At 42.6% G+C, this 12,386-nt stretch overlaps 1 protein-coding gene across 2 annotated transcripts in view; it reads right to left on the minus strand.

The window, feature by feature from the left end:
• Emb (embigin) overlaps positions 1-12,386 on the minus strand; it is a 48,598-nt gene that overhangs the window by 20,822 nt on the left and 15,390 nt on the right. For both annotated transcript variants that reach the window (XM_059276138.1, XM_059276139.1), the window contains exon 3: positions 34-226. In XM_059276138.1, the coding sequence (XP_059132121.1) occupies positions 34-226 (193 nt within the window). The remainder of the gene's footprint in view (positions 1-33; positions 227-12,386) is intronic.

Here is a 12,386-nt window from a genome sequence, read left to right on the forward strand (position 1 = left end):
TATGGCTGGCAGTGTATACCCTTATGTACATACCTGTACTGACTGTACAAGGTGTTTCCCACTTTAGTTGTGTTGAAAACATCAAAATTCTCAAGAAACTCATCATCTTTTTTCCAAGTCACATTCACTGAATTTAAATCCCCAGATGTCGTGAACTGGCATATGAGTTCCAGGTCAGAAGGCCTTTCCAAAGTAATGTTTTTTTCTACTGGGGCGCTGGACTGTTCTGTTCATCACAAAAGAACAAGAAAATGTGTTATGAAAAGTTATATTTGTAGGCAAATTCAATACGTAGCTCTGTATATATGAATACCTTTTATAAATAACACGTGTACAAACCACTTAAATTTTCAACAGCGGTCTACTGATAGTTACTTAATGCCCTTCATTCGTCTGAAGAATAGTCCTCTGCGATTCAGATCTGGTTCCCGTCCTCACTGTCCTTTATCGGCAAAGCTGAAGAAAAGTTCTCTTGTGATATTAATAGAATCACAGAAGCCTAAGGCTGTCATAGCTGTCTCCTTTAATTCAACAGCTGAATGAGACAGAGGAAAGAGCTACTGAGCTCCAAATGCTGGGACACACACTGGCAGGAGCATACCGAAGCGTTGATTTACCTCTGCTTGGTAAGTGTATACCCTTGGCAGTTACTGAGAAATTGGAATCAATGTGCTATCTCTGTCACTCTCCATCAATCATAAAAACATGGAGAATTGTTTTGGCTATCCTGGGTCTATTGAATTTCCATATAAACTTCAAGATAATTTTTTTTTTCTAGCCAGGCAGTGGTGGCACACGCCTTTAATCCCAGCATTTGGGAGACAGAGGCAAAAGAAATCTCTGAGTTCAAGGCCAGTCTGGTCTACAGAGCAAGTTCCAGGATAGCCAGGGTTACATAGAGAAACCCTATTTTGGAAAACCAAAAGAAAAAAAAAAAAAGGGTCTTTTTTTTTTTTTTTCAGTGTCCATGACTAACTGCATTGAAATTTTGACGGTGAGTGCACTGAATCTGTAGACCGCCTTGGCTAGGGTGGCCGTTTTCACAACACTCATCCTACTAAACCATGAACATGGGAAGTCCTTCTGTCTTCTGGCATCTTCAATTTCTTCCCTCAGGGCCTTCAGATTTTCATTGTACAAGTTGTTCACTTCCTTGGTTAGATTTATTCCAAGATATTTTAATTTCCGAGGTTAATATTAGTGACATTGTTTCCCCAACTTTTTTTCTCAGTGTGTTTTATCACCAATATATAAAAAAAAACTACTGATTTTTTGTTTGTTTTAACTCTGTATCCTGCTACTTTGCTGAATGTGTTTATCCAGTGTAGTTTTCTGGCAGTCTTTATGGTCTTTTAAGAATCATATCATCTGCAAATAAAGTGCTTGGACTTCTTCCATTCTTGATGTATGTATCTCCTTCATCTCTTTCACTTAACATCAAGTACTATGTTGAACAGGAGGACCGGGGAGCGTTTCTATGTCCTTGTCTTATTCCCGATTTGGGTAGAAATGCTTTTTCTCTGTTTAGGATCATGTTGGCCCATGTCAGGTATGGGTGACCTCTATTGGAGTGTTGGCCAGTGACAGAGACTATTGTCATTGCTCTTGGTTATGCTCCAGAGCTTGACAATAAAATCCTATTGCTGAGGATATCCTATATTTGAGTCATGAAATTAAAAACAGCTGGCATTGTCCTGGAAGCTTCACCCCTACTGGCTGGCTTTCATAGTGCTGAAAGGTGCTATGCATGCTACTTATCGGAGGAGGAGAGAAATCAATCTGGTCCAGCTGTGGAAGCTGCAAGCTACAATTACAGCCAGCCTGGCAGGATATACCAACCGGGACAACAGTGGCATGAATATGATGGGAGTAACCAGTGGCTGAGTGACAAGATTTAAGGCCTGCTCCTCAAAATGAAACCTATACCTGGCACCATCATCGGGTCCAAGAATCCGTAGCTACACAAGTTAGAGGCTCTAGGCAAGAACCTACTACTCTTACTCTGCCAATGGGGCACAGTGTTAAACTTGCTCCCTATGGATTCTCATTATCCTTGTGCTGGTCTGAAAGATAAATATCCCCCTCATTTGGTCTCCAGCCAGTAGAGACCTTGCTGGGGTAAACATGTCACCAACGGTGGGCTTTGAGAGTATGTCACTGTGCCCTGGGAACACAAGACTTTATCCCTGGCCCCTTTCTATACCTGCCAGTTTCCTGACCACAGGAAGTGAGCAACTTCTTTCCAATTTATTCTTCTGCTATGATGTTCTGCCTGACCGTGATCCAGAAACAATGGAGCCAGCCAAACCTCTCAGACCAGAGGCAAAATAACTCCTTCCTCCTGTAAGTTGTTGCTCTTACGGATTTATCACAGAAAGATATTATCTAATATATTAATAAAAATATGAATACACAAATATACATACATGTGCTTTTGAAGTGGTCCAGAATATAACAACAAAAAACTTATTTTAAACAAAAAGTATTTGAGCAGGGCAGTGGTGGTACATGCCTTTAATCCCAGCACTTGGGAGGCAGAGGCAGGTGGATCTCTGTGAGGTCGAGGCCAGCCTGAGCTACTGAGTGAGTTCCAGGAAAGGCGCAAAGCTACACAGAGAAACCCTGTCTCAAAAAATTATAAAAAAAAAAAAAAAAAGAAGCATTTGAGTGCCTGAAATCTTTTAAGTAGGCAGTGAGCCTTCCCAAAACACTCAGAATGACTTGCTTGTCGAGAAAGTCCCCTCCTCAGGGCAAAGGAACACTCAGTAACAGGGAATTCTTACACCACTCCTGAGCCTACCTGGCCGCACAACTATCACGTGTCCTATTGTTTCACCCACAGATGATTTATCTTTACAAAAGTCCTTTTTCCTTTCCCAGAAATGACTTTTCTCTCCCTCTTCTTCTGCTATTAAGACGTTAAACACATAAACGTGGAGAAAATGGTGTTAAACAAAATGTCAAGCACAAGAATTTAAACTGGAACCGTTTATTTGTGTAGACTAGACAGAGAAATGCTGACTTTATACAAGAACGGAGTGGAATAGAATCCCAGTTTGCTTTCCGTTGCTGGGACAAAACTTTCTGACCAAAAGCAACTTAGGAAAGAATGGATTCATTTGGCTTATAGATTATATCTACCCTCAAAGGAAGCCAAGGCAGGAACCAGGCAGGAACTGAAGCAAAGACCACGGAGGAGTGCTGCTGACTGGCTTGCTCCTCCGGGCTTGATCAGCTTGTTTTCCTATAAAACCTAGTACCATCTACCCAGAGCTAACATCTCCCATATCAATGATCAATAAAGAAAACGCCTTTCAGATCCACCCACCGGCCAATCCAAAAGTGGCAGCTCCATCACTGAGGCTCCCTCCTCTCTCCTCTCTCCTCTCTCCTCACTCTAGTTTGTATCAAGTTGGCAAAAATCCAACAACACGAATAGCATTTTCAGAGGCTGAGAAGGATGGGTGCGAGGGGAGGGCAAAGGTCAGTTAGCAGGTATGGTGGTCTGTGTGGATAGTATTCTAATGCTCTATACGTGAGGATGATAATCGCATGATACAAGAAACTGTGCACTTCATAATGGCTACCAGATTTTGAATTCTCCTAAAACATGACGTAGGTTTGAGGTAAGGATGGATTTGCCAGTTACTCTAACTCGATTATCCTGTACTGTGAAAAGGTCTCTTAGAAGCCATATTCATACTGAAGAACATCTAGACCAGTTGACTCTGGCTGTCCATTTGCACAGATGGAGTTTGCAATCCAAAGGCAAAGTTATGTGGGGCCATCTTTATTTCCTTCAGTAACCACTCACTGGCCACCACTGCATTTGACCTAGCAGCCCTGTGACTTCTAGATAAAAATCTTAGATGGACAGCGAATCTTGACCCACTGCTAGTCTCCACCAACCTGAAAATTAAGAATAGAGTAACATGAGAATCCTAGCAAAGATGCCCACCCCACTCTGATAATAAGTCTCTAGCTGATGGCTCCATCAGTGTTACAGGAAATACATTGGCTCATGGCTTTCTTTTGTTCTGTGACCTCAGAAGTTTATATATTTTCTTCCACTAGGGAATGCTTCATTTCTGGTAACTTGAATCTGTATTCTGGGCCATCATGTTCTCTCGTAACTGTCTCAAAAAAATAAATAAATGAAGTATTTCCTTTAAAGCAGAGTTGTTATTTTAGATTTACAGTATATGCATACTGAAATATCTCACTGTATCTGGTAAGCTGTATGATTATTCTACCAATTAATGTTTCTAACTTCAAAAAAGATTATGCATGATACAAATCCTAACTGCTCCCTTAAGTCACTCTTTTCCAGTGACTACAATAATTATAATTAAACCTATCTCTTTCTTTAGCAATCTGTCTTTGGTTGGTTTATTTCCAGGATCTTAAGAAGGTAAAGATCTTCCTATCCATAAATCTGGCTACATTGATGAGATAAATAGGACTCTTGACCAGTCTTGCTCATCCAGAGTCTGTAGCTAATAAGTCAGGACCTCAGACCAAGGCAAGGTTTATTTAGTGGTGGGAGAGCTCCACAGTGGCCAGTTCCTGTGTTGCACTTAGATATCCATTTGCCTGTAGGAGAGCTCCAGTGACAATACCAAAACAAACCTGTGTCTTGTTTCTAACTATGCGACTAACTAATCAAATGAAAGGGCGAGAAAACTTTCTCCTTGTGGAGTCTCAGCAAATCAGTAAGAAGAAAATGACACACCTACTGAACTCCAGTCAAGGCGTTCTATATCAGCCAGCCTGGCCACCTCAGACCCAGACCCACGGTGTAAGAGCACCCACCAACTCCTCGACACCTGGGAGGAAGCTGGAGGGGGAGGGGAAAGGTTCTGAAATGGACTGTCTGATTTCCGGTTACAGGAAGTAGAGACAAAAAGAGCTTATTAAACTGTACCCCAGGAGAGCAGTCAACGAAATCTAGATTGTGGAGACATCCTGCAGGATGAAGGATCGGGTTCTTTCCTGCAGGTAAGTTAAAAATGGGAGAAGTGATGTTTTGGAAACCTGGGGTGATGCATACATACCTTAAAAAAAAAAGAATAAAATGTCTTTTATAAGCTAAATATTGTGTGAGTTCCAGGACAGCCAGTGCTACACAGAGAAACCCTGTCTGGAACCCACACCCCACAAAAGCTAAATATTGTACTTGGGGGTGTCCTATTTACTGTACTTGGGAAATGAAACATTATAGAAAAACAAGGAAGCTTCTACACAAAGAGAACAATGACAGCCTGAAGGAGAGGACACTATTATATGAACTCATTTCCCAAACCTTCTAGTTCATTCTTAAGGATTGCAGAGCCAAAGACAGGAAAAATGGACAGAATTTTAGGTGAGGTACCTGAGGACATTTAACTACACTTAAAACTGCACAAAGTGCTTTCTTAAGTAGTGCCAGGGATGGAGCTTGCAAATGGAGACGGGTAGCTGGAGTGTAGCCGGAGTGTAGCCTGAGCATAGCCTGAGCGTAGTCAGAGGGAAGGGCTTTGTGAGAAGACTGGAAAAGTAACTGCTATTTAACTGCAAGATTGCTGAACTGAACTTACGCCTCTCCCAGGTACTGAGAGGCCTTAAGAACAGTCAAATTACATAGGGGGAAACAGAGTACATAAAATAGAAGGAATTTTCACATTCCTGTATATCTGCTGAGAGCCACCTACATACCAGAATTATAGTAGGGACTGGTAATGAGAAGGTATTTCAAGGTCAACTAGATTTAGTTTTGAGATTCCGTTGTCTATACATTTTTCTCACATGTAGCTCTGGGTATTCTTAAAATTGAGTTGTCTTAGTAAAACTTTACCTCTATCAATTTCTTCAAAAAATAACTATTTTGTCTGTTTTTTTTTCTTATATTTCTTTCAATACTGTGTATTCTGTCATCTTATACTGCACAAAATGTTCTTTCTGATATTAAAAATAGCCTAGCATCAGCAAGATGGCCCATCTAGCTTCAGTACCCCACAGTAGAAGGGATGAAAGACTCCCACAAATTGTCCTCTGACCCACACAACATGGCATGCACACAAACATATACACTGAATGCATGAATTTTTTAAATTTAATAGCTAAATTATTTAACTTAATGATTTTCCCCCAAAGCTCACATTTTTAGTTTTTATGTATGAGTGCTTTACCTACATGTATGTATGCATACTGTGGGTGTGTGTGGTACCCTCTGAGGCCAGAGGAGGGTGATGGGTCCCCTGGAACTGGAGTTAGAAACAGTTGTAAACTGCCATCTGGGTTCTGGGAATTGAACCAGGCAGGGCCCTCTACAAGACCAGCATGTGCTCTTAACTGCTGAGCCATCTCTCAGTCCCCCAAAGCTCACATTTATTGTATCTGTTGTCTACAAAACATCAGATATCGCCAAGGTCTTCCATTCTCTGAAATTCCCTTTGGTTCTATTTCACTCTCAGTAAACTTTAACACATGCCTGGCAAACCAAGTCCTTTCAATGGCTCCTTAAGTATTCAAGCTCTGGGGGATTTTGCTTTCTGGCCCTTTCACTTCTCTGTTTGGCTGGCACTCTTGGGCTGAATTCAATGATTAACCTCTAATACCCTTAAAACATTTTATTTGAAAGACACAGTTCCACTGAAAGGTCATTCTTGATCATTGACCCAGGGTTCCACGTGCTCTCTGAGCATCTAAACCCGGATATCCAAAGGAACTTCAAACCCAGTCTTTCCTAGAGTGGTCCAAGAGCTCTTTCTGACTACAGATACAACGCGAACAGCCTGCATGCCTTCTCCACCATGCGGGTCTGGACCCTCAAACTGTGAGCCAAAATAAACATTTCTAATCGCTTTTGTCAGGGGTTTTGGTACAGCAAAAAAAAAAAAAAAAAAAAAAATCACTATCCATTGATTAGATACCTTTCCTTTTCGAAGCAAAGGATCTCTGTAATGGATATCAATTGTTTTAGTTTGGTTTTTATTTGTTTGTTTGGGGTTGTTCAGGATGGTGTGCGTGTGCACGTGCATGTATGTGTGTATGTGTGTATACGTGTGTGCGCGCGCGTGCGTGCGTGCGTGCGTGTGTGTGTGTGCGTGCGCGTGCGTGCGTGCGTGTGTGTGCGTGTGCGTGTGTTGCTGGAGAGCCATCTACATCCTTGTACACCCAAGGCTGCTAAGCAAAGTTTCTACCACCAACTATATCCTGGGCCCGCCCCCCAGTTTCCTTGCCATGTGTCCTCCTTTTGACATCAAAACGGGCTGATACACCGGAAGTCGACAATAGGCAGCAATGCTGCGGTGGAGCGTGCTCGGTAAGCACTTCCACTCTCACTGGCTCGGTTGGGAAAGTGATAAAAGCCCGTGGGAGGGGCTGAAAGTTGCACGGTGACTGCATCCGTCAGTCTTTGTGACCGTGTCTATGAGGTAAGCCACTACTTCTCTTTCCCAGATGAGGCAAAGAGGAGACTTTCTCACCCAAGGTGACACATCAAGACAGACAACACAACTTCAAATGTCAGCGTGGCTGAGTCTAGATTCCACCCCAACCAACAGTACCCACAAATACTCAAAGATCCAGAATTCTTATGAAGACACCATCAACTTCTTCTCCATCAGACTGTTCCAATTCAAGATTTCAAAGGAAATAACGGAAGCCAAAGGAAGCTTAAAGTATAGCAATATACCAAAGTGAGCAAAATGGTAGCTGACGTTGGAATGAACACATTTAAGGCATTCACATTCTCAACTAAATGTTCTTCCGTGGTGTGAACTACAGCACGGCCTTTCACAGGCTGTCCTCTACACCCTTACTTCACTGTTTCCTGTGACATTTTTGCAGCTTGCCTCCCTTCCTGCCAAGGAATCACAGCATCAAATCTACAAAGAAAATTCTGCCTCTTCCCTGAAAAATCTTTTGGGGTTAACCAAGAAACTCAATGTGAGCTTAAGAAACAACATTTCAACTTCCCTAAGATTGCACAAGGGTAACACATCTCCGCCGCCGTCTTAAAGTTTTGCAAAAACACCCACGACATCTACAGCTCTGAGTGTAGAAATGGGTTCAGTTTCTGAAATATATTAAAAATTCTGTGATTCCAGAACTTGGGAGGCTGAGGCAGGAGATTCACAATTTTAAGACCAGCCTAGGCTACATACCAAGAATTTATCTCTGACAAGAATTATAAAATAAAAACACAATTCATAATATTATTAATATTAATCCAAGGTAATAATTTATAGCTGCCTAATTATTCTCTTGTATTCATATGGTCTTGGTAGAAACTTTCAGCAACTTGCCGTCTTGAGAGGAATAATGGGTACATCTACTCGGACCATTTAGAACCCAGTATCTTCAACAATATTACTAGAAATTGCTACATAAGACAGTGCTTTCGAATGTGCTTTAAAAGTTTAATAAATTGAGGCACTCCCTCCTGGAGGGAGCAAGGCAGCTTATAAGACTTCAGAAGTCAGCTGAACAGTGAAGGCACACGCCTTTAACCCCAGCACTTGGGAGGCAGAGGCAGATGGATCTCTATGAGTTCAAGGCCAGCCTAGTCTACAGAGCGAGTTCCATGACAGCCAGGGATACACAGAGAAACCCTGTCAATAATAATAATAATAATAATAATAATAATAATAATAATAATAATAAATAATTATTTTTTTTTAAAAAAAGGACTTCAGAAGCCACCAAAACTTAGAAAGTCCTAGAAACTCGGAAAGTGAGAGGATTCACACACACACACACACACACACACACACACACACACACACACACACATGTTATGAGCATGGTTAAACAGCTGCTAGGTATGACTTCTGTTGAGCTTCCCTGCAAGTTGGGCAGAGAGCTCCAGGGGTTCCACCTTCTGCAGGGCCAGGCAAGCTTTGTCAACTCACTCTGTCCAGGGAGAAAGTGTCCAGAGGGGAGGGGGGCCATGGCAAGCTTTCTGGGGAAGAAAGTGTGGAAGGCAGACGGTCTGTAACCTAATAGGTTTTTATCCAGGGCTGAGAACAGCACAGCCTGTCTCTGTACCCTGCCAGCCTGGGCCATCCCACTCTTTGTCCTGGAAGTCATTCTTATACACGGTCCCCTCTCTTTTCATTTACAAAACAGGAATCTCCATGCCACTAACGTGTCTCCAATTTCTTACCTACTTCAACCTTCTCTACCTCGATGGGACATTTCAAGTTTGCACACTGTCTTAGATTGCTTTCTTTTTTTCATTTTTTTTTCTTCTTAAGATTACTTCAGTTATTTAGTTATTTCTCTCAGGTTGCTGTCTATGTAGTAGATACCATGACCAAATGCAGCCTGGGGAGGAAAGAGTTTATCTATCTGTCTTTTGTGTCCTGATCACAGTAAGTCAGGGCAGGAACTCTAAAAGCAGGAACTGTTGAAGCAGAGACCGGAGGAGTGCCGCTTCCTGGCTTGCGCCCCATGATGGGCTCAGCTTGCTCAGTCTGCTGTTACAGCACCCGGAAACACTCCAAGTTGTCCTCTGACTTCTGCATGTACTCTGTGGCACTCACATATGCACATGTACGCATGAACGCATGCACATTAAAAAATGTAGAAGTTTTAAAAAAAAAGTTTGAAGTGAAGGGTAAAAACTATGAAGGCAACAGGTGAAATGTCTACAGGAACTTGACTACAAAAATTACTAGGTGGGGAAAAAAGCCTCTGAGTCTGTATGGTGCTTGCTGTGCAAGGATTAAGACCTGAGCTTGAGTTCCTACCACCCAAATTAAAAAAAAAAAAAAAACAGGGTAGAGTGGGACATGCTGCTAGTCCTTAGGCTGGGGAGAGAGAGACAGGAGGGTCCTGGGGCTTCATGTCCATCCAGTCAAGCCAATTAGCAAGATCCAGGCTCCGTGAGAAATCCTGTCTCAAAAAGAAGGCAGAAAGGGGCTGGAGAGAGGGCTCAGCGGTGAAGAGCACTTCTTGCTTTTCCAGTAGGCCCGGGTTCAATTCCCAGCACCCACACCGTGGCTCAGCTGTCTGCAACTCTTGTTCCGGGGATCCAATGCCCTCTTCTGGCCTCCACCAGCACCGGGAGAGACCACATGCTGAAGAGACATACACGCAGGTAAACACCCATAAACATTAAAAATAAAGGGCTGGAGAGATGGCTCAGCAGTTAAGAGCACTGACTGCTTTTTCCAAAGGACCTGGGTTCAATTCCCAGCACCTACATGGCAGTTCACATCTGTCTGTAACTCCAGTTCCAGGGGACCTGACACTCTCACATAGACATACATGCAGGCAAAACACCAATGCACATAAAATAAAAATAAATAAATTATAAAAATATATTAGAAATATAATAAAATAAAAATAAGGTGGAGAAAGTTCAAGGAAGCCAGTCAACATCGACCTCTGATTTCCATGTGCAAATGTGCACACACACACACACACACACACACACACACACACACACACGAGAAAAAAAAACTTATGTAAAAATATTTTAACTTTTACAAAAAGCACACACAGAAATAATGTTCCGTATTCCTCCCTCTTTTCTATCAAATTTGAAGAACAAATAGCAAAATTAATAAAAGATATTAATAGACAAATATACGTAGGCATGAACAAAAACCGACAGCACAAAGGGAGGACACATTGGCTTCTTTATTTTACCTCCGTTCAGTGTTAAAAGCACAAGGCTCCTATCACTGCCAATTAAAGAGAGTAAAATACAAAAGTCTCCCAAAGACCCCCCAAAGTCCCCTAATTATTCATAGACACAAGCCCACCTCAGAGAGGTCTGGCTCAATCCAAAATGTTATGCCTAACTCCAAAAAGCCAATTAAAACAGTGCTTCAGCTTTACCGCTCACAAAGAACCAAGTTCAAAGAGTCTGATAGTATCTCGTGTTAGTGAAGACACAGGGACAGCTAGGCTCACATGTGGGTGCGGAAAAGATCAAGCTGTTCGGCTATTCTGGAGGAGAATTTCTCAGTCTCTATCAGAGCGGCACATCATTTCTAACGCAGTAATTCTGCTTCACGGTATTCGTTATGAAAAGCATGCAAAGCTATACCCCAGGAGTTATCTGGAGGGTGTCCACTGTGGCATGATTTATAACAGAAAAATGTGTGCAAGCAAGCTCCCCAAGAGAAAATATCCTAACCAACTAGTCCACTAATACTGTTTGTACAAGTAAAGAAACAGTCTAGCAGCAGATGTCTCCTATGGCTAGATCACCAAGAACTCCTGTTGAAAGACAAAAACCCATGTCTCTTCCATTTTCTTCTTCTTCTTTTTTTTTTCCGGAGACAGAGTTTCTCTGTGTAGCTTTGTGCCTTTCCTGGATCTTGCTCTATAGACCAGGCTGGCCTCGATCTCACAAAGATCCCCCTGCCTCTGCCTCCCGAGTGCTGGGATTGAAGGCGTGCGCCACCACCGCCTGGCCCGTGTCTCTTCCATTTCCAACAGTTCCTCTCTTGTGCCTCCACAGAGTATTTGTGCAGTGTGGGTCTGCAGTGGCTAAGCCTACTGCTCCTTGGTGGAGTATGTCAGGGGTGCTCTGAAGCTCTTTGCATTGCCTAGTGTCACAGTCTCAGCATCCGATGCACAGCCTGGGCGGAGGAGGCAGCCTTCCTACAGTGTTCTTCATTGCTTTCCTGCGGAAGACACCTGCAAGGGCTCCTTCTGTGTTCGTTCTCAGCTTGGAGGCACCTAGATGGTGCAACTATTAGAAATTTGCACCCCAAACCTCTCTGAGGTGGGCTCACGTCTATGAATAATCAGGGGACTTTGGAGGACTTCTTTTGTATTTTCCACTCTTTGGCAGTGATAGGAGCCTTGTGCTGTTAACACTGAACGGAGCTAAAAATGAAGAAGCCAACTCATCCTCCCTCCGTGCTATCAGCTGATGCTCTTTCCCTTAGGTCAGATCTTCCACACTGTGTGTCACCAGGGAGGATCAGCTTTCTGAGACTTCTACTTACTGCTCCTATCTTTGTGTGGTCACAGCTGTGTCTCTGTATGACTCTAAAAACTGAAGCATCATGGCCGGAACACAAGGAAACAACAGAACATGCATTTGCAAGTGTAATGCCCTGGTCAATGACTTTTTTTTTTCTTTTTGCAGGGGAGCTTGTATTTTCTGTCCCGTGCACTTAGTGTATACTTAAGAGAACAGCTACTACATTTCAGACATGCCTACCAGTGTCAGAAGGGAGCTCACAATCTTGAATTTACTATACTGCTGGATAAAATGTTTGAAAAATGAACTCACTGTTGCAAAATGAAAACAATAAATGCCTATTAGGCCCACAGAATCTGCACTTCTCCGTTTTCCCAAAGATATGGTTTTTGACTTAATTCTCAAACAAAGACAGGATTTGAACACCAGGAGGAGAAGGGAGGAGGTGGGATTGTGA

Source organism: Peromyscus eremicus, chromosome 11 (genome assembly GCF_949786415.1).
Source record: "Peromyscus eremicus chromosome 11, PerEre_H2_v1, whole genome shotgun sequence".
NCBI classification, from domain to species: domain Eukaryota; kingdom Metazoa; phylum Chordata; class Mammalia; order Rodentia; family Cricetidae; genus Peromyscus; species Peromyscus eremicus.